Below are 23,207 nucleotides of genomic sequence, written 5' to 3' on the forward strand. Positions count from 1 at the left end.
ATGGATTCATATTCTACCAATTTTACCAACACATATTTAACACTGGAGGGTCTTGTGGATTTAGAGCATTACAGATATGTTTACTTTATGTTTACTCTTACAGCATATATAATGATGATCTGTTTTAATACTGTTATCATTTCTGTCATATTTAGAAACAAACACTTACATGAGCCCATGTACATTTTCATTGCTGCTTTGCTTTGTAATGCTCTGTTTGGATCGACTGCTATTTATCCCAAACTGCTCACTGATTTACTGTCTGAAAAACAAACAGTGTCTTATAAAGGGTGTTTATTTCAGGCATTTTGTCTGTACACCTATGCTACATCAGAGTTCACTCTGTTATCAGTCATGGCCTATGACAGATATGTGTCTATTTGCAAACCATTGCATTATACAACTCTTGTAAAAATGTCCACAGTCAGAAAACTATTATTTTTGTCATGGTTTTTGCCTTCTTGTGAACTCGGTGTCGGTATTATTCTATCATACCAACTTCAACTGTGTAAATTTAAATTAAACAGAATATACTGTGATAATTATTCAATTGTGAAATTAAGCTGTAAAGACACATCTCTTAATAACATATATGGACTCTGTATTTTTATTGTTGCTGTGTTTCCTTCACTGATCTTTATAATTTACTCTTATCTCTGTATACTCACTTTGTGTTTAAAAAATTCTAAAGATTTCAGAAGAAAAGCCTTACAGACCTGTTTACCACATCTGATCATTTTCATAATTTTTTCTGTTAACATGAGTTTTGAAATTATAAATAACAGAGTTGAATCCAAACAGATTCCCCACATTATAGCCATGATACTGTCAGTTGGATATGTACTAATTCCTCCTTTGTTTAACCCTATAATATATGGATTAAAACTACAAGAGATTAATAATAATATTAAGAAAATGTTCAAATGACAAACAGTAGCTCAAGTTTATTTTTAGGTCATTTCTGTACTTTTATTTGACATTTGAAACAGGATCAGAATGATTGTTAACTATATGTGATTGTCTTGGTCCGATATAATTATGATAAACATCTAATGGAAGCAGTAGAATTCCACTGTGCTGTAATGTGTATGTAACAAATAAAGGCTTCTTCCCTTAGTGATTATCATAATCTATATTTTTAAGGGTCAGACCTGATTACGACACCAGCTCATAATAAACTAATAAACTATTTTCCCAACTCATATTTTAAAGAAATAATAGACTAGAATCAGAACAAATTTATTTTCTTGCTATTGTTGTCTCTAACTTGCTCATTAGGGAAACAATAAATAATTTAGATTCTAAGGTTTTATATTTACTGTCACTGTCCATTGTTAAAGATGCTATACAAATAAAATTTAATATATAATTTAAATGAAATTAAATAGTATAAGGTGATTGTTTTCATGAAAAATGATAAATAAATATTTACACATAGGTTTCTCTCTTTCTCGTTAGTAACAGAGATGACATTACATCATAAAGCTAAAATGCCATTATGGTAAACATGAAATATTACATTATGTATTACATGTTTTATACTGAACATCATGTCAGGAGCTTCAAGGCAGGCAAGTAATCCTCAAATCCTCATGTTCCTCCATAACTTATAAAATCCCTGGGATTCTCCTCAAGGATATTCACAACCTTCTCTGCACACACACACACACACACACACACACACACACACACACACACACACACACACAAACACATGTCAGTCTCAATATTAAAGTGTGGGCTGAAATTCTTTTTTTAATCAAGGACTGTAGGATAGAATATATTTGAAATGTCACATTTAAGAAATATTTTACAACAGATTTAGAGGAAAGATAGAGTTTATTTCTTTTATATACATTACAGTATAGTGATATTCTTTTCTTTACATATCTCACCTGGGGTCAGGGCACACTGTCAGCCACAATACAGCACAACTGGAGCAGAGATGATTATGGGCCTTGCTCAAGGATATATCACTGCCTGCTTGGCAGTGCTGAGGTTTAAAGCCTTGACTTTCTGGCTTGTGTCTATCTTCTTCAAACTAGTACAGATAAATTATCATCATAGAAAGACATTTGTTGGCACATTCTCTTTCCTGACTCAGGTATTATCTGAATAATCGTTAGTCATGAGTTGAGTACACATGCAGGTAGTAGAGCATAATACTCAATTTGTAAACATTTAACATTACAATATAGAAATATGGGGTGGTGGTCCCTCTGTTTAAGAAGGGGACCGGAGGGTGTGTTCCAACTACAGGGGGATCACACTCCTCAGCCTCCGAGGAAAAGTCTATGCCAGGGTATTCAGGAGGAACAATGCGGTTTTCGGCCCTGGTCGTGGAACACTGGACCATCTCTATACCCTCACCCGGTTGCTGGAGGATTCATGGGAGTTTGCCCAACCAGTCCACATGTGCTTTGTGTATCTGGAGAAGGCATTCTACTTTGTCCCTCGTGGCGACCTGTTGGAGTATGGGATCCGGGGCCCTCTGCTAAGGGCTGACCGGTCCCTATATGACCAGAGAAGGAGTTTGGTTCGAATTGCCGGCAGTAAGTCAGACTTGTTCCCTGTGCATGTTGGACTCCGGTAGGGCTGCCCTTTGTCACCAGTCCTGTTCATTATTTATGTTCACAGCATTGTTCACAGCATTTTGCTGACGATGTTGTCCTGTTGGCTTCATCAAATCAGGACCTTCAGCGTGCACTGGGACGGTTTGCAGCCGAGTGTGACGCAGCAGGGATGAGAATCAGCACCTCCATGTCCGAGGCCATGGTTCTCAGCCGGAAAAGGGTGGCTTGTCCCCTTCAGGTTGGTGGAGGTGTTTAAGTATCTTGGGGTCCTGTTCACAAGTGAGGGAAGGACAGAGCGGGAGATCGACAGGCAGATCGGTGTATCCTCTGCAGTGATTATGCGGTCGATATACTGGTCTGTTGTAGTGAAGAAAGAGTTAATCTGCAAGGCGAAGCTATCTATTTACCAGTCGATCTACAATCTATGTACCAGTCGATCTACCAACATTCTTCAAGAATTATCATCCAAGATTGGATCACCATCTGACCCACAGAACTTGTGTTAGGGTTGTCAAACATATGGCCCGTGGGCCGGAACCCCGCCAGGGAGTTCAGTCCGGCCTGGGGGGATAAATCTGCAATATGAAAAAAAATCATTTTCATTTTCGGTGGAACTACCAGCAGATGGTAGTACTGAGCTTCAGGGTCTGAGTGGCGTTTGGTTCAGTTTACCCACTTTTCTGTTGGCCCTGGCACCCTCATCAACATAATGTTTTTATCAAAAAAAGAAAGAGAAAAGTGGACACAGAGTGTCAGATTTTTCAAGAAAAATGGACCTATTCCTATATGTTCACAGAGGTGAATAAGAAACCTGTGTGCCTGGTGTGCACACAGTAAGTTTTGGTGCTTAAGAAACATAATATTCAGTGCCACTATGAAACAGCATGGCGAAAAATACAACAGCTTGCACGAAGAACTAAGATGACAGAAGGTAAATGAAATACTGGTGGGTCAGAGGAAACAGCAATCTGTTTTCACCCGGAGCCGAGAGGCCAGTGATGCTGCAGTGAAAGCCAGCTACCTAATTGCTAGTGAAATAGCATTAGCATCAAAACCATACTGTGAGGGGGAGTTCGTCAAAAATTGCATCCTGAAGGCTGCCAAAATTGTGTGTCTTGAGAAGCGACAAGCTTTTGCCAATATTAGCTTGACAAGAAATACTGTGGCAGACAGGATATCTGAACTATCTGACAGCCAAATGAAATGTAAAGTGGAGTAATTTCTGGCATTTTCTGTTGCAATTGATGAAAGTACTGATATTACGGATGTCGCTCAACTGGCCATATTCATTCGTGGAGTTGCCGTCTTTGACCGATACCACAATAGATGGTTAGATGGTTAGATGATGGTTAAGCAGAGGTGCTGTGCTGAAGCGCTTCTTTGATCTATGTGGGGAAATCGGACATTTCATGGAGGAAAAAGGTAAACCTGTGGCTGCAGGACCTTGCATTTGTGGTTGAACTACAGAGCACTTGAATAATCTGAACAAAATGTTGCAAGGATGCAAAAAAGTTGTAACGGTATTATGACAGCATACATGCATTCAAGTTAAAGCTCACTTTATGTCAGACGGAGATGGCATGCGGTGACCCTGTTCATTTTCCCTGTCTAAGAGATGTGTGTAGCAAGCATTAATCCTGACGCAAGACAGTACAAATACAAGCTTTCAGGGTTGCTAAGAACTCAAGACCGAATTAGCAGTTTTTCGCTAACCATTCATAGTCAGAGCTTCTGATGTGCCTGTTGACATGCAACTTGAAATAATTGATTTGCAGTGTGATGTAAAATTGAAGGATAAATTTGCCTCTGGGGGCTTGGACACATTTTATCAGTATCTCCTGCCAGGCTATCCTAAATTAACAGCACTGGCTGCAAAAATGTTGTGCATGTTTGGGACTACCTACCTTTGTGAGCAAGTTTTTTCAGTAATGAACATTAATAAAATGAAGCTGCACTCAAAGCTCACACATATGCACTTAAATGAGATTCTAATATTGGCTGCTACTCAGGACATAATGCCTCATATTGATGCACTTGCGCAGGCTAAAAGATGGCAAGTATCAGGGGAAAATTCACTCTCACTCTCACTCATTTTCTACCGCTTTATCCGAACTACCTTGGGTCACAGGGAGCCTGTGCCTATCTCAGGTATCATCGGGCATCAAGGCAGGATACACCCTGGACGGAGTGCCAACCCATCACAGGGCACACACACACTCTCATTCGCTCACGCAATCACACACTACGGACAATTTTCCAGAGATGCCAATCAACCTACCATGCATGTCTTTGGACCGGGTGAGGAAACCGGAGTACCCGGAGGAAACCCCCGAGGCACGGGGAGAACATGCAACCTCCGCACACACAAGGCGGAGGCGGGAATCGAACCCGACCCTGGAGGTGTGAGGCAATTTTTAGAAATATTTTCTTTTTCAAACAGCTGCCACTTAAGATTTTAAATGTGTGGAGTCAATTCATGTATTCAGAATTGCTTCCCGGGATTGGAAATTGGATTTTAAAAAATTTCTATATTTTGATGTTTGATTTATGTTAACATGCAGGACAGTGTTTTTAAGTTCCGCAAACCTGTGACTAAATGTTTTGCACCATTGTACAATAACTGTGTTCAGTTTTTATGCATAATGCACTTAAATAAATGTTAAACTGGGTAAAAGTGTTGTTGAAATTGCACTTACTACTTAGGTTGTTCATAATATATTTTTGTAAAAGGACAATTCATTTAATTTTAAGATTTTTATCATTTACTTCTAAGAATCAGAATCAGAATCAGCTTTATTGCAATACATGTTTTCACATGTGAGGAATTTGTTTTGGTGCCAGAAGCTCCACAGTCTAACAGAATGACATATACAGTATAATTGTATGTACACATTTACAGATGTGAAATGTGCAGTTTAAATATACACATGAAATATACATATACAAATATAGACATTTTGTATGTACAAATTGTGTGACAAAGGGCAGAGGGCAGAGAATTATGGGCATACTCGACCCATACCAAGTTGGAGGTCCAAGACGAATGATCCTCGGCACAGAGGAGGCGAAGGCCCGTCTCCAGCTCCTGGGTGAGCCGTTCCGTCTGCCCATTGGATTGTGGGTGAAACCCCAAGGAGGCCTAAAAAAGACCTAAAAGCTGGCAAAACTCCTTCCAAAAATCGGATGTAAACTGTGGTCCTCTGTCAGAGACTATGTCCCGGGGAATGCCGTGGAGCCGGAAAACGTGTTGGAGGAGGAGCAACGCCGTTTCTTTGGAGGAAGTTTGGTCAGGGGAACAAAATGGAGAAGTGATCGACCACTGAGAGGATAGTGGAGTAGCCAACAGAAAGAGGAAGACCGGTGACAAAATCAAACGAAATATGAGACCAAGGTCTGCAAGGGATCGGCAGAGGTCGCAGGAGGCCGGCTGGGCGAGATCGGGAGCTCTTGTGTTGTGCACATACCGAGCAGGCCACGACAAATTCCCATGCATCACGTCTGAGCAAGGACCACCAGAAACGCCGCTGGAGAACTGATAGGGTCCGAGGGAAACTGGGGTGACAGAAAAGCCTGGAGTTGTGACACCTCTGGAGAACTTGGGAACGGAGCTGATCAGGAACATAGAGTTTGCCTTCTGGACAGTCAGTAGGAATCGGCAGGTTAGACACGGCTTGCTGAACTCTTCGCTCGATCCCGAGTCGGAGCGCCCGAACAGTGACGGAGTGAGGAAGAATAGGCTCAGCGGTGGCTTCGACGGGGTCGGGGGAGAACTGACGAGAAAGAGCATCTGGCTTCCCGTTCTTCGTTCCTGGCCGATAAGACAGCGCAAAGTTGAATCTGCCAAAGAAGAGTGCCCAACGAGCCTGTCGGGGTTTCAGTCTTTTGGCTGTCCGGAGATACTCGAGATTCTTATGGTCCGTCCAGACCAGAAACGGTTGTTCCGCACCCTCCAAATAGTGCCACCATTCCTCCAGGGCGAGTTTGACTGCCAGTAGCTCACGTTCACCAATAGTGTAGTTCTGTTCGGATGAGGAGAGATGACAGGAAAAGAAGGCACACGGGTTGAAGTTTGTCCTTGGTGTTCCTTTGAGACAAAACGGCCCCAATACCGGTATAAGATGCATCAACTTCAACCACAAATTGTCGCTTGGAATCCGGCAAGGTGAGGATGGGGGCAGAGGTGAAAAGCTGCTTCAGCTTCTGGAAGGCTTGCTCAGCTTGGGGCCCCCATGAGTAGAGTTGAAGTGGAGAAGTCAGCTGGTGCAAAGGGTGCAGCGACAGAGCTGTAGCCCCGGATGAATCGCCAATAGAAATTGGCAAATCACAAGAAAAGAGAAAAGATTTCTATTAAGCCATGTTACCTTATCGTCCAGACATGTGGAGTGTATGAGAGACATCTTGTCATATGCAGAGAGTAATACACACTGCATGGCTAAAAATAAAAACAGGTCACCACCTGAAAGTCACCTAAATCAACCGGTAGAAGCCATGCATTTTTGTAAATATTTTATTATATCTTTTTATGAGACAATGCTGAAGTAATGACACTGTGCTCCAATGTAAAGTAGTGAGTGTACAGCTTGTATAACAGTGTATATTTACTGTCCCCTCAAAATAACTCAACAAACAGCCATTAATGACTAAACTGCTGGACACAAAAGTGAGTAAACTCCTAAGTGAAAATGTCCAAATTAGGCCCAATTATCCATTTTCTCTCCCCTGTGTCATGTTAGTTTTACAAGGCCTAAGGTTGTTAGTGTTACAGACTTGTTAGTGTTACAAGGCCTAAGGGTGTGAATGGGGAGCAGGTGTGTTATCTTTACTATCTGAGGATCTGAAAAAAGAATTGTTGCTATACATAAAGATGATGTAGGCTATAAGAAGATTATTAAGACCCTGAAACTGAGCTGCATCATGGTGGCCAAGACCATACAAGGGTTTAACAGAACAGGCTCCACTCAGAACAGGTCTCGACATGGTCCACCAAAGAAGTGCACAAGGTCAGCTTCATATCCAGAGGTTGTGTTTGGGAAATAGACATATGAATGCTGCCAGCATTGCTGCAGAGGTTGTAGGGGTGGGTGGTCAGCCTGTCAGTGCTCAGAACAGACGCTGCACACTGCATCAAATTGGTCTGCATGGCTGTCGACTCAGAAAGAAGCCCCTTCTAAAGATGATGCACAAAAGCCTGCAAACATGGACATGGATCCTCTCCCAACTTACTTAGCAAAAGCCTGCTTGCCTTTTTTATACACTTTAACAACTAACATCATCATACATTCTTTTTTGAATTCTGGTCATGTTCTGTCATCCCTTTAAATTGCTGCAATAACACCTATACTTAAAAAATCTGGTGCAGACTCCAATAACCTTAAAAATTTTCGTCCTATCTCAAACTTACCATTTTTATCCAAAATACTAGAAAAAATAGTTGCAGGTCAGATCCATGATCACTTAGCTACCAACAGCCTGTTTGATGAATTTCCATATGGTTTTTGTCCTGCGAAGGAGTCCCGAAAGAGTCATGCGACGGTGACATGCCAGCGTCAGCCCTGACCTAGTGCCGAGTTTCCTCGAAAGGGAACATCATCTTCTAACTTGCTCACCACACCATCAGCTCGACTTTCCAGCATGGGGCTTAGAGCATTCAGTCTCCCTGCTGACTTCAGAGCTATAGTCTCTAACAGCCTTTAAATCCAGACTCAAACTCACATGTTTAGAAATGCGTTTTATATTTGAACTTGTCCATTATTTTCTTTTTATTACTTTATATATTACTGTTTTTTTACTGTAATTTATTTTATTATTCTGTTGTTTCTATTTGGTTCAGATGGTTTCAAGCATGTGTGGCGGCAACCAAGTAAGGAGTACAAAGACAAGTGTGTCTTGACTACAGTCAAGCATGGTGGTGGGCAGAGGTGGCAAAAGTACACACATCCTTTACTCAAGTAGAAGTACAGATACTCATTTTTTAAAAGACTCCAGTAAAAGTAGAAGTAGTGACTACACTCTTTTACTCAAGTTAAAGTAAAGAAGTTTGGGCTCTGACATGTACTTAAGGAAAAAGTCGCCGTTACTACTACCTGTTTAGTGTCATGCTGGTAACTGGACGTCATGTTTTATTTATATACACACACACACACACACACACACACACACACACACACACACACACACACACATATATATATATATATATATATATATATATATATATATATATATATATATATATATATATATATATATACACACAGTATATATGAATATGAATATAGAATTTTGGAGTGTGCTGATGGATATTTGTGTTCATCAGCCACAAGAGTGTTACGAAAGGCAGGCACTGATGTAGGTGAGGTAGGGTGGACTCAGCGTTCACATTCATCCCAAAGGTGTTCAGTAGGGATGAGATCAGAAAACAACCACATATAGCAGGAAAGGTCAGGTGACCCAATACTTTTGAAAATATAATGTATACCAAGTGTATCACCAAGGCCATATCCCAAACTGTAGGGAGATTCCAGCTCTGTGCTTCAAAACAACTCAAAATTATTGTGATGTTTTACAAATGACAAAATTAATGTTAATTAAATGAAGCACTTGGTGTTTTTTGGGTTGACACCAGGGGCAGTTCTAGGGTTTCATCTTTAGGGGTTTTAGCCCTTAGTGAGAATTTAAAACAAGAAGAGTTCTATATTATATATTATATGACAACTCTGGTAATAAGAATAGTGACATTTCACTGCTTTTGGTTGCGTCTTTGCGTCTTTCCGCCGATTAACGTTATAGATAAACGCCTCCAGCTCTGACTGCGCGTGCACGCTGCGCGTACCCGTGCTTCTCCGTCCTAATAAAGCAGACAGCTGAAGACGCACGTGTGAAACACTACAACACACGCGTGTAAAAGCAAAGTAAATAAAATCGCTCTTGGATCAAACTGATAAATAATTTTCTTTCCCATCGACGACACGTCCTGCATTTTAACGTCATTTTTATTGTTTATTTATGAAATTAAAAATGCTCCTTATAGTTTTAGGGTGGCTGAGATTACAGACAGGGGGCTGAAGCCCCCCTAATAAAGGGCTAGAACCCCCCCTGGGTGACACAATTCACAACGCATTCGCCAGGAATCCTTTTTGACGCCGATTATTACAAACATCTCCCTCATATATGACCATGTGTGTTCAGGAATGTCCTCGTTGTTAGTTACTTTAACATCGGTGACTCCCTCTGAATGAACATTAGCCATTCCTTTTGTAGGCGCTGCTCATTGTTAGCTCCGCTATCCTTAGTCTATGTCTGATAGCCAGTAAATAATACAGTACACCAGTCACATGGGGAAAAAGCCGCACAATGATAGGATGATAGGCTGGAAACAGCTCAATGAGAAGGAATAATACTAAAAGTAACGAGTCCGTTTGAAAATGTAAGAAGTAAAAAGTACAGATATTTGTGTAAAAATGTAATGAGTAAAAGTCAAACGTTGTCCGAAAAATAAATAGTAAGTAAAGTAAAGTACTGATACCAGAAAAATTTACTTAAGTACAGTAACGAAGTATTTTTACTCCGTTACTTCCCACCTCTGGTGGTGGGAGTGTAATGGTCTGGGGCTGCATGAGTGCTACAGGCACTGGGGAGCTACAGTTCATTGAGGGAACCATGAATGCCAACATGTACTGTGACATACTGAAGCAGAGCTCTCTCCCTTTGGAGACTGGGCCTCAGGGCAGTATTCCAACATGATAACAACCCCAAACACACCTCCAAAACGACTACTGCCTTGCTAAAGAAGCTGAGGGTAAAGGTGATGGACTGGCCAAGCATATATCCAGACCTAAACCCTATTGAGCATCTGTGGGGCATTCTCAAACCGAAGGTGGAGGAGCACAAGGTCTTTAACACCCACCATCAGTGGAAAAGGATTGCAGTGGCAACCTGTGACCCTCTGGTGAACCTCATGCCCAAGAGGGTTAATGCAGTGTGTGGCCACACAAAATATTGACCCTTTGTTCCCAATTTGGACATTTTCACTTAGGGGTGTACTCACTTTTGATTTAGACATTAATGGCTGTGTGTTGAGTTATTTTCAGGGGACAGCAAATGTTCACTGTTATACAAACTGTACACTCACTACTTTACATTGGAGCACATTGTCATTACTTAAGTGTTGTCACATGATAAGGTATAATAAAATATTTACAAAAATGTGAGGGGTGTACTTACATCTGTGAGATACTGTATATTAACTGATGTTTTACTGCAAAAATTACAGTCAACTAGTTACTATTAGTCCTGAAACTGCTAATTACTCTTCTGTATGTAACGTGCCCAGGTGAAAATACTTTCACCGGTTGCAAAAAAAATAATAATAATAAATTAGAGTAAATACGGGAAACCTTATTCAGAAAAATCCTTTACTAGCACATACAGATGAGTCTGTTTATTTACATGTTCCATAACAATTTTACATCTTTATCACTACCATCATCTCTAAAGTCAAAGTCTTATGCAAATGTTTAGGCACCCCTGACAATTTCCACGATTTTCATGTATAAATATTTGGGTGTTTTATCAGCAATTTCATTTTGATCTATTACAGTAAATAACTGAAGGACACTAAAGTAATATTTCAGTAGTGAAATGAGGTTTATTGGATTAACAGAAAATGTGCAATATGCATCAAAATACAATTAGACTGGTGCATAAATTTGGTGACCCCAACAGAAAAATCACATCAATATTTAGTAGAACCTCCTTTAGCAGAAATAACAGCCTCTAGATGCTTCCTATAGCCTGTAATGAGTGTCTGGGTTCTGGATGCAGGTATTTTGGACCGTTCCTCCTTACAGAACATCACCAGGTCAGTTAGGGTTGATGGTTGTCGAGCTGGACAGACCGCTTCACATCCCCCACAGATGTTCAGTGATCTTCAGGTCTGGGGACTGGGATGGCGACTCTGCAGAAATGCCCAAGTAGATTTTGAGCAGTGTTTTGGGTCGTTGTCTTGTTGAAATATCCAGCTTCAACTTTGTAACTGATTCCTCAACATTATTCTCAAGAATCTATTGATATTGAGTGGAATCCATGCAACCCTCAACTTTACCCAGATTCCCAGTACCGGCACTGGCCACACGGCCCCACAGCATGATGGAACCTCCACCAAACGTTACTGTGGGTAGAAAGTGTTTTTCTTGATATGCTGTGTTCTTTTGCTGTGATATGCTGTGTTCTTTCTGTGTTCTCTCATGAGATTGCACAAGACCCCTCGTTATGACCAAATAACACAATCTTTGTGTCATCGCTCCACAGCACCTTATTCCAAAATGAAGCTGGCTCTTCCAAATGTGCGTTTGCAGACCTCAAGCGACTCAGTTTGTGGCGTGTGAGAGCAGAAAAGGCTTCTTTCGCATCGCTCTCCTGTACAGCTTCATCTTGTGCAAAGTGCACTGAATTGTTAAACTATGAACAGTGACACCATCTGAAGCAGGTTGATGTTGTGGGTCTTTGGAGGTGGTTTGTGGGCTGTTTGTGACCGTTCTCACCATCCTTCACCTCTCCAATATTTTACGTGGCCTGACACTTCTGGCCTTAACAAGAACTGTTCCTGTAGTCTTCCATTTCCTCACTATGTTCCTCACAGTGACACCGACAGCTTATATCTCTGTGATAACTTTTTGTAGCCTTCCCCTAAACAATAGTGTTGAACAATCCTTGTTTTCAAGTCATTTGAGAGCTGTTTTAATGCCTCCATGTTGTCACTCTTCAGAGGAGAGACAAAGAGAACAACAACTTGCAATTGGCCTTAAATACCTTTTGTCATGATCAGATGAACCTGTCTATGAAGTTTAAGGCTTAATGCACCACCAAACCAATTGTGTGTTCACATTAATCAGTGCTCAGTAGTTGCAGGTACTCAAATCAACACAATGGCAAGGGTGCCTAAATTTATGCACATAATTTAGTTGATGCACATTTTCTGTTAATCCAATAAACCTCATGTCACTACTGAAATATTACTTTAGTGTCCTTCAGTTTTAGATAAAAATGTAATTGCTGATAAAACACCCAAATATTTATAAAACTAAACTTTTGCATACGACTGTACGCTGATGTACATGAGTTCATGACTAGACATGTATATGATGATGTCATCATGCCGCTAAGCTAACATAAAATAAACATAACATTCGTTTTTCCCTTTTGGAAGGAGACGGTGCTGATGTGTGTGAGGTGATTCCTAAGCTGTATTTAATGTAAAACACCAGATGCATAAAAACACAACACATTTTCTGATGGATCTGAACTGTGTCCCATTGCACATTTTATATTTAAGACACATTATTATCAACAAGCACTTAGTTACATTACACATAAAGAAATAGTCATGCTTAGAGACCTTCACACATGAGTTTGACATCTGTGTCAAATAGAATCTTAAACAATTAAAATAAACGTTAATATTTTTTCTGGTAATGCAGCACAGGAGATGTGTGTAACTGCAAAGCTCTTCAGACATTACACTATTATAGCACACAGAGCTGAAGATAAAGAGAACATTACTGTCAGACCGGCTCTGGAGAACTGAGGGGGTGGAGCCAGGAGAACCACTAAAAAGAACTGTGAGGGAGGTTAAGAACCATCCAACATCTCCACAGAACTCAGAGGGTGGGGACAGGTGAGGGTGAAAGAGCAGAGGACACAGAACCAGGTGAACTATCGAGAAGAGGAGGGATGGGATATGTAGAAAGTCCCTAATGGGGTGGAGTCATACAAAGGGGTGGGGCCATAGAGATCAAATGTAAGTCGTGTAAATGTGTAAATAAAGATGTGTAATGACTGAAAAACATTAATGCAAACTTTGTACTACAGATTAATAAAATCAACAGTTAGTAAAAAAAAAATCACAATTAGTAAATTTCTGACTTTTTTTAATGTTTACAGGAACTTAGACAGGAAGTGATGTCATACAGTAAACTTACAGTGAAAAGCACAGACAATCGCAGTGCTGGTCCGAGTCAGTCCCAAACACGACATGCCTTTAATACAAGGTTGTAATGGAACAGGTCTACAGGGAACTGTGGGTTCTCTCAGCAGGTACGGATACATGTTAATACAATAAAAAGCTGCATTCCATCTTTTTAAGGCATAACACATGGAAGATGAACACAAGCTGGAAGTCCCTTGTAGGCATAAATGACAACAAAGACAAGAATACAAAACACTACACATCATTACAATATGTAGTCCATAAAGATAAAAAAAATTATAATGTCAATAAAGCAAATGAGATAAGACTAAGGTCAAACATTTTTGTGAGACATTACAATGTAGATGTGATTCAGTGGATGAGTGACTGAGCATAAAAAATATCTACAATAAATAAATTAATAAACAATTATTTCAGTTCCAATTTGTTTGTGTAATTTAGTGGTACAGAAGTTAATGTACTTTCACTACACTAATAATCACAGTGCAGACTGACAGGAAGACAAACAAAATAATGCATGTATTTTAAACCAGACTGAAACAGAACCTCCAGGTCGTCTTGGCACTGAAGACAATGTGAAGTAAAATTGGATTAATTATTCATCAAAATTTCACCATAAACACATTTTCCTCTAAAGACAACGTGCTGACTATTAAACCTGTGACATTAACACTGATATTGGGCAGATAACTGGTTAAAGTGTTGGACTACAGATCTGAAGGTTGTAAGTTCAAATCCCAGGACCACCAAAACTGCCACTTTTGGGCCCCTGGTCAAGGCCCTTAATCCTAAACTGCTGTACATAAGATAAGAGTGTCTGCCAAATGGCATAAATGTAATGACCTTAATATCACACTTGACAGAAGAGATTAATGCTGCAATAGTGACACCAAGTGGCCAGATTTTGTCACATACACAATCAGACAGCATGTTTAGTGAAAAGCTATTGTTTAACTTTACAGTGAAATATATGCCACTAGATCTAGGGATCAGCTGCCTTTAGCTCCAAAAGTAAGAGGACATTTTAATTTTTGAATTAAGCATCTGAGGACAATTTAATATTTATATTTACAGCATTTGGTACTAGTTTAATGACGCGTACATTTCTAACGGTCTTAAAGAGATTTGGGAATGATTAAGCAAACTCTACACATTTCACGTTAATTCTCGTCTCAGGAACCGAACCACTGTAGCTGTGATTGTGTGGAGAATGATACAGGAATGGATATGAAACAGAGCATAGCAGCAGGTAATGATATTTGGGAGAATCAGCAGTGACATCACACTTAAACAGCTATAATTAACAGTGTTTCTATTCTAGAGACATGCAGAAAGGATCTTTGTTTACTTTAAAAAAATATATTTATGTGCTTTAATCGATTGACCGTGTGTCCAGCAGGAAAATACAGCGAATGGAAACCCAGACATAACGTTTACTAATAAGCTTGTGTACCAGATTTGTATTACTTTATTTCCCTATATTTAGGTATCACAGTTTAACGTGTACATCAAATTTACATGGTAATAAAACATCCCCTGTGAGTGACGCAAAGGATCAGGTGGAGTTGGGTCACACCACAGGGAATGTAGAGTGAGACATGGTCAATAAGGTGCAGGATTTGTGTAGTGTGTGTCTGTGTGCATGTGTGTGTGTGCGTGAGTGTGTGTGTGTGTGTGTGTGTGTGTGTGAGTGTGCAAGAGACTGCTCACAGTGTTCACCGGCCCACTGGAGGAAGCGGAGGAGCTCCTCTCATTACTGTAAGAGAGAGACAATGACAGTGTAGGCACCGACTAATCAGATAAATTCAGGCATGTTCTTGTCTGATGAAGACGTTCACATGGTCAAAATTAGACACCTTCTCACCTCTAGTGGCTTTGCTGGGGTAAATCTTAGTGAAGTGTCTGTACTCATCTGGTAGTGGGAAGTCATCCAGGGGATGGAAAGAATATTTTGATTCAAAATCATCTGAAAGAACAGAGAACTTTATAAATATACAACATAAAATCCATAAAAGCCAAAGCAGGTTTATTTCATCACATTACAGACCATTAGAAATCCTGAGCTCTAATACTGACACCAGGTCGAGGGATGTTCAGTCCCCAAAAATAGAGTCGGGTTTCTTATTCAAATATACTTTACAATAAAATATTAGCTTCTTAAAGAGTTTCTTTACTATATTAGATGTGTCAGTGTTTCAGTATGGGACATTTACTTTAGTCTATGTAGGATTTGTTAGGATTTGTTGGAATTGCCTTTTAAAATGTTAAAACATGAACCAAACATTTTCTGTAGCCTTCAACAAGCTTCTCACAATAACAATAAGATTGTTGTCAGGGTAACAGGTGGAATCTACATGCCAAAGCCAGAGAAGTCAGATCGTGGCCTGGTGGAGTCACCTGAGCACTTCATGGCTGCTTTTCAAACACCCAACACCACAGAGGAATACACATCATCAGTGACTGTCTACAGTCTATAGTCATAAATTTTAAATTAATATTTTTTAAATCTTTAATTGTATATATTCATTTATTTATTCATTCATTTATTTATTATTATTACATATTTATTTATTTTTCTCTCCTTTCTGTCTCTATACTTCTTTAAAGCTGCTTTGAGACAATTGGGACTGTTAAAAGTGCTACACAAAAATTAAATTGGGGTTCCAGCTAACCTTGTATGACTAATAGTAACACACTGCACTCATGTTTGTTGCCAATATAATTATTGTAGTTATTGCTGCCTCTCTAATAGTTCTGGAGCTGATGAGGAGCCTGAAGGCAAAAGCACACAGCAACTGAAGAACACAAAAGTCTTCAGAATTTAAAAACAGTAGAATTGACAAAAATCCCAATACCTTTATAAAGGTCATAATATCAAGAGCTGCAGGTTAGGAACAGCAATGCGTGTTTTATTTCGGTATTTCTGTTAGCGCTGGAGATTAAAAACTTAATATATTAAATGTAATTAACTGTAAAGGCCTGAGATACGGGCAAAGGTAAAGTGACAAAACAATCCGAAGTGTTTACCTGCAAAAGAGCGGGAATTGTGGGTGTGGCCATTTCGAGTAGGTGGCGGAGGAGGCGGAGCTCCAGCAGGCGAGCGTGAGGGTGGAGGGGGAGGTTTACCCCTACTGGGAGCATCGGAATGTGTCCGATATGGAGGAGGAGGCGGAGCTTCACGGCTATTCCGTAACATCTGTGCAGGTACTGGTGGAGCTGCAACATTTTTTTCAAAGTTAGTAGTAAATAATAAACAAACAAACAAACAAACAAAAACAAATAAACAGGCTCACCTGCTCCACGGCCAGGGGGATCACGTACTGGAGGAGGAGGACGGGAGAAAGCGGGGGAGGGGCAGGGGCTTGGTGGTGGAGGGGGCGGGGCATGAGCGCGAGTAGAGGCGTGTCCTCCAGCCGGGGGCTTTTTGCTTAATGAGTTGTGCCTCTGTGGGAGTTCAGGGGCAAGTTCGTTCACCGGACAAGACGATCCATTAGATACAGACAGCTGCTGGCGATACGGAGGTGGGGGAGGAGGTGGTGCTAGAGAAGATGAAGACGAAGACCGACTGCTTGCTGGAGAAGGAGGTGGTTTCACTGGAGGAGGCGGCGGAGCTGGAGTAGGAGGGAGGGGCTTGTCACGATTATAAGTAGGTGTGGCACATTTCTGAGGAGGAGTAGGTGGAGCATTGCCACGACGACTTGCAGGAGGTGGGGGAGAGGGAGATGACTGGTGGGATGAAGTATCGCTGTTGTCAGGGGAACCAGGAGGTCGAGGCGCAGCAGAGCGCGATGAGGGGGGTTGGAGTGAAGATCTGCCCACAGAAGCATCTAACACACACAAAGTGTTAATCAGATCATAGACCAAAGATAGCAGAGATGTCAGTGTGTTTTATTCACTATGTAGTGTCCATTGCAGTGAGTAGTGATTCACAGGCAGATGTTCGAGATGTGACATCAATCGAATAGTACAGGAATAGCATCTTATGTAAAATAGCGATAAATGGTAATAAGCCAGTTAATACAGAATAAAGTAACTGTGAACAAATAAATATAAAAACATCCAACGTTGCAACAGCTGAACAAATTCTTTAATAATGAACTGCCTGTGCTGTTCTCTCACCTCCCACAGGTCGTAGTTTAGGCACTCCACCTTGAAACAAGCCTCCCATTGGCTGCTGCACTCCTGTAGACAAGGCTCCACCACTGGCTCCCCCCCCAGCATTCGGCACACCGTCTTTGGGCTCTGGGACAGGATATAAGACAGATCACTGGTTGTTCATGTTGTGTTATTTAACTCATTAAACACTTTAATGATCTTACTCTCGATCATGGGAGCACTGCGGTCATTAACCATGCCCACTCGCTTCAGTTTTGTCCCTTTGCAGATATCAGAGAGTAATGCTCCTCTGCCTTTCGATTCATCCTGAGACAGTTTAGGTGGAGTGGTGTTCGCCTAAGACATACTCACAGGTTAAAAATACAGTGAATACAGACACATTAATGCATGACCATTAAATAAAAACAGAAAAGCAGATTTAAAAAAGTAAAGTGACAAACAGCTACAAACTCAGTAAGTGGATCACTCAAGGTAAAGATTGGGTTAAAAATGAAACACAGTGCAACCTCACAGAATGTGGAGGTAACTTACACAGCTAACTCAGTAGCTGCTTATTGGCTAGTTAGCTAGAGTTGCTCACCTGGCTGCATATGGGGGGTGGAGGAGGGGGAGGAATTGGCATCCTGCAGTGTGTGTGTGTGAGACACACTCAGATATATAATGAGCTCATCTGTGGGGCAAAAACATCACACACACACACACACACACACACACAGTGATGTAATGGTTAGAATAGCCTTCTGTGAGAGGAAGGGCAAGAGAACAAAACTGCCCCTGCAGTCTGGGTGGGAGGGGCATACTGACACTAGGTAATCGTGAACATCTGTGAGTTTGTGCAGGTAGAACAGGGTAGACTGCACTTTCCTCTGAACACGTTACTCCACCCTGCTGATGCTGCTTGAACAGCAGTTTGGAGAGATGCTTTTAGATTCACATGGAGGAAGAACACATTAGCCTCGTCTCTACCGGTAAAAAACCCTCCAACAACCATGGGATTAGATTAGAGTGGGATACTGACCCCATACTGGGGTAGCATACAGTAACACCTCACTGAGTCAGACTGGATGTGATCCGCTGTATGAATAAAGGTACACTATGTAAAAACCTTATTATAAACACCATGTTTCTGGAATGTTCTCCATTAAAGGTCTGACTGTGTCTGTGGGGATTAGTGAGCATTAGTGAGATCAGACACTGATGGTGAGGAGGTCCTGGGTTCAGTCCGTGTTCCACTCCATCCTACATCTGTTCAGTTAAATTAATGTGTTTTCTGAGTTTTATTATAAATTGTGAAATATATGTTTTTATTTAATTAAATAAAAGTAGTATCATTGATTTATTAAATAAAATATGAAAGTATAACAATAAGTATCATATTAAACTACTACTAATAAAAATAATAAATACTGACGACATAAATCAATATAAATGTATTTTTAACCGTTACAGTTGGAACGCAGCTGCTTTCGTGTGTATAAAGTTATATATATTATAAATACATTCAACTAAAAATAATGTTTATAAAGATTTCCTGCAGCATCTTATAAACCTTCTGTACGACAGGAAATGTTCAGAGCTAAGTGCATTATTATTATTATTATTATTATTATTATTATTATTATTATTATTCGATTCCCTATGATGCTAATGATGCTAATGAGGCTAAGCTAGATCAATAGCATCATTGACAACCCGATAACAAACAACATTAAATATATAAACACAATATTTATTTCCTTTATAAAATGATTATTAATGACTAAATCACATATCAGCTCTCAGTTTAAAGGATTATAAAGAATAAAAAAATACAGTAAATTTTAAACTTACAGCTTCGTATAAACAACTCGGCCTCTTCTGGCTTCTCGCGCAGACTGAAACACGCATGCGCAGTTCTCATCTGCACCGGATAGCAGTGGGTTTGAAATTACGCCCCCTGGCGTCCTGGAGAGGACGTCACATTTCAGCCCATATACCATAATGAGTTTTTAAATTGCTTCGTTTCTATAAGTATAAAAATCTAAAGGTTCAGTTTTTAAAGTGTGGGTTTGATTAAGACGAATGATTATGCTGAGAATCAAAAGGATTTTTCTTGTTTAAATGAACACTTCAATGTACATTTGTAGTAAAAGAAGCTCTAAATGAGTAAGGATCTGTCCCTGTCAAAAAGCTGAAACTTTCTGTTGAACTGAAACTTTCTGTGGACCTTTTTTTAAAGGGTCTCCAAAAGGTTCAGTGTTCATGGTTTATCCAGAGGACCTCTGGGAATATTTGGGGACATTTGCACCCCACATGCTTTAATGGGACATTTGCAGCTCACCCCACATGCTTTAATGGGACATTTGCAGCTCACCCCACATGCTTTAATGGGACATTTGCAGCTCACCCCACATGCTTTAATGGGACTTTCCAGAGACATTTGAGTGACAGATAAAATGTAACAGTTGTTGTCACATTTTAACATCTTAACAACCCTGAGCCACTAGAGGGAGCTCTCTCTAGAGTCCTTAACCACATCTGTAGGCCACTTCCAGCATATTGGCGTATTTAACCCACACTTACAGCTGAAGTCATTCATTCATTCATTCATCTTCTACCGCTTATCCGAACTTCTCAGGTCACGGGGAGCCTGTGCCTATCTCAGGCGTCATCGGGCATCGAGGCAGTATACACGCTGGATGGAGTGCCAACCCATCACAGGGCACACACACACTCTCATTCACACACACACTCACACACTACGGACAATTTTCCAGAGATGCCAATCAACCTACCATGCATGTCTTTGGACCGGGGGAGGAAACCGGAGTACCCGGAGGAAACCACCGAGAACATGCAAACTCCAAGGCATGGGGAGAACATGCAAACTCCACACACACAAGGCGGAGGCGAGAATCAAACCCCCAACTCTGGAGGTGTGAGGTGAACGTACTAACCACTAAGCCACCATGCCCCCCCCTTACAGCTGAAGTTAATGTGGCATATTTTTAGTTCATCTATGTACCAAGCTGTTCTGTTATCTCTTGTTGCCTGCCATAAGTATGACCTGTCTTCGTTCTCTTGTTTTTTATTTGTCTGCCGTTTCTGAACACTACTTGGGATTGTTTGTCTCTGTGCCACACCTGTGAGTTATGTATTGGATTTGTCTGCATATGGATAGAGGGCATCATTGCTCACAGCTGTCACAGTATAGTGTTCTTATTTTAGTTTTTCTTGCTTGTATATTGGGATTGGTCACTGTTAAGGTTATCCAGCCAGTTAAAAGAAAGTATAATGTGTTTCATTATACTTTTTATACTCATTATAATCAACTGAAAGGTGTTTAAACCTTTTGCCATGAGTTTTGTGACAGAGTAAATATTTACTGTTTTTCAATTTCTATTGGTTAATATTTTATGTTCTCACGTTATTTCCTAATTAATTAATTAATTAATTGATTGATTAATTAATTAATTAATTAATTGATTGATTGGTTGATTGATTGATTGATTGATTGATTGCTTGATTGATTGATTGATTGATTGATTGATTGATTAATTAATTAATTAATTATATTTACAGACCTCCTGGACCATATTCTGAATTCTGCTGTGAATTTGCAAATTTAATTTCAAACCTAGACAAAGCAATAATTGTTGGAGACTTTAATATTCATCTTGATAAGATCCTCTGAGAACAGAAGTTGTTTCCATCTAAGATTAGTAGGAGTGAACCAGAATGTAACAGGACCCACTCATACTGGAGGTCACACTCTTGATCTTGTTCTAACCATCAGATTTAATATAGAAAATATACAGCATTTGTCACAATGTCTCAGTCAGAATTGGATCACCATCTTCTACAGAACTTCAGGTGACTGATTATTTAGAATCAGTGATTCACTACACCATAGATATTATAGCTCCACTTAAAAGTTAAATTATTTCAATGAACCAATTGATAACATCAGGCATAAAATTCAGACCATTCATTTAATACCAAACAAATTAATAGATAATAATTCAAAATCAACTCAAATCAAATTTTATTTGTCACATACACACACATACACACATACACACACATCCAGAGTACAACATGCAGTTAAATGCTTTTTGCATCTGTCCGTTATTCAAACATAAGGAATGCAATTTGGGATAAAAAATATAATGAAAAGGAGGTAGATAAATAAAAAAAAGTATAAACTATATAAAAAGAAACTATATAAAATATGAAAATATGAGTGAAAAATAATGTATATACATAAACATAAATATACATAAATGCATATGGTTTTTAATTATTGTCCTTAAAGTGTCCATGTGCAGTATGGTGTGTATAAAGTGTATAAAGTGTATAAAGTGGCAATGTGCTGTGCAAGTCCAGAGTTAAAGTGTCAGTCCAGAGTTAAAGTGTCAGTCCAGAGTTAAAGTGTCACTCTAGAGTTAAAGTGTCAGTCCAGAGTTAAAGTGTCAGTCCAGATTTAAAGTGTCAGTTCAGAGTTAAAGTGTCAGTACAGAGTTAAAGTGTCAGTACAGAGTTAAAGTGTCAGTCCAGAAATAAAGTGTCAGTTCAGAGTTAAAGTGTCAGTACAGAGTTAAAGTGTCAGTCCAGAGTTAAAGTGTCAGTCCAGAGTTAAAGTGTCAGTCCAGAGTTAAAGTGTCACTCTAGAGTTAAAGTGTCAGTCCAGAGTTAAAGTGTCAGTCCAGATTTAAATTGTCAGTTCAGAGTTAAAGTGTCAGTACAGTGTTAAAGTGTCAGTTCAGAGTTAAAGTGTCAGTCCAGAGTTAAGGTGTCAGTCCAGAGTTAGTGTCAGTACAGAGTTAAAGTGTCAGTCCCAGTGTTAAAGTGTCAGTACAGAGTTAAAGTGTCAGTCCCAGTGTTAAAGTGTCAGTACAGAGTTAAAGTGTCAGTCCCAGTGTTAAAGTGTCAGTCCAGAGTTAAAGTGTCAGTCCAGATTTAAAGTGTCAGTCCAGATTTAAAGTGTCAGTCCAGATTTAAAGTGTCAGTCCAGATTTAAAGTGTCAGTTCAGAGTTAAAGTGTCAGTCCAGAGTTAAAGTGTCAGTCCAGATTTAAAGTGTCAGTTCAGAGTTAAAGTGTCAGTACAGGTTTAAAGTGTCAGTTCAGAGTTAAAGTGTCAGTCCAGAGTTAAGGTGTCAGTCCAGAGTTAGTGTCAGTACAGAGTTAAAGTGTCAGTCCCAGTGTTAAAGTGTCAGTACAGAGTTAAAGTGTCAGTCCCAGTGTTAAAGTGTCAGTACAGAGTTAAAGTGTCAGTCCCAGTGTTAAAGTGTCAGTCCAGAGTTAAAGTGTCAGTCCAGATTTAAAGTGTCAGTCCAGATTTAAAGTGTCAGTCCAGAGTTAAAGTGTCAGTCCAGATTTAAAGTGTCAGTTCAGAGTTAAAGTGTCAGTCCAGATTTAAAGTGTCAGTTCAGAGTTAAAGTGTCAGTCCAGAGTTAAAGTGTCAGTTCAGAGTTAAAGTGTCAGTACAGAGTTAAAGTGTCAGTCCCAGTGTTAAAGTGTCAGTCCAGTGTTAAAGTGTCAGTCCAGATTT

General features: G+C 39.9%; 2 protein-coding genes across 3 annotated transcripts; one reads left to right on the top strand and one right to left on the bottom strand.

Annotated features, from left to right (window-relative positions):
* On the top strand, nt 1-4,049 carry LOC113648416 (olfactory receptor 10J4-like). The gene is made up of 2 exons (XM_027155586.2): nt 1-921; nt 3,984-4,049. The coding sequence occupies exons 1-2, from the start codon at nt 1-3 to the stop codon at nt 4,047-4,049; spliced, it is 987 nt and encodes a 328-aa protein (XP_027011387.1).
* Nucleotides 4,050-13,484: 9,435 nt separating this feature from the next.
* Nucleotides 13,485-19,608, bottom strand: wipf2b (WAS/WASL interacting protein family, member 2b). Of its 2 annotated transcripts, XM_027155588.2 has the most exons (8): nt 19,507-19,608; nt 18,257-18,346; nt 17,880-18,012; nt 17,680-17,802; nt 16,854-17,387; nt 16,588-16,776; nt 15,425-15,526; nt 13,485-15,316 (listed from the first exon to the last, which is right to left on the bottom strand). In XM_027155588.2, the coding sequence occupies exons 2-8, from the start codon at nt 18,296-18,298 to the stop codon at nt 15,276-15,278; spliced, it is 1,164 nt and encodes a 387-aa protein (XP_027011389.1). In that variant the 5' UTR covers nt 18,299-18,346; nt 19,507-19,608; the 3' UTR covers nt 13,485-15,275. The 2 variants fall into 2 exon arrangements, with proteins under 2 accessions (XP_027011389.1, XP_047664017.1); XM_047808061.1 differs by lacking the exon at nt 19,507-19,608 and having other exon boundaries at nt 17,880-18,022.
* Nucleotides 19,609-23,207: the final 3,599 nt, after the last annotated feature.

Source organism: Tachysurus fulvidraco, chromosome 24 (genome assembly GCF_022655615.1).
Source record: "Tachysurus fulvidraco isolate hzauxx_2018 chromosome 24, HZAU_PFXX_2.0, whole genome shotgun sequence".
Lineage (NCBI taxonomy): Eukaryota > Metazoa > Chordata > Actinopteri > Siluriformes > Bagridae > Tachysurus > Tachysurus fulvidraco.

What these genes read in the sequence shown, in the direction of transcription:
- wipf2b (XM_027155588.2), bottom strand. Translation starts at nt 18,298, where the DNA reads ATGCCAATTCCTCCCCCTCCTCCACCCCCCATATGCAGCCAG. An exon ending in CACCCCCCATATGCAGCCAG is followed by an intron (nt 18,013 to 18,256) that starts GTGAGCAACTCT and finishes AGTATGTCTTAG; the next exon opens with GCGAACACCACTCCACCTAA. An exon ending in CAGTGCTCCCATGATCGAGA is followed by an intron (nt 17,803 to 17,879) that starts GTAAGATCATTA and finishes ATCCTGTCCCAG; the next exon opens with AGCCCAAAGACGGTGTGCCG.
- LOC113648416 (XM_027155586.2), top strand. Translation starts at nt 1, where the DNA reads ATGGATTCATATTCTACCAATTTTACCAACACATATTTAACACTGGAG. An exon ending in ATAATATTAAGAAAATGTTC is followed by an intron (nt 922 to 3,983) that starts AAATGACAAACA and finishes TCGGACATTTCA; the next exon opens with TGGAGGAAAAAGGTAAACCT.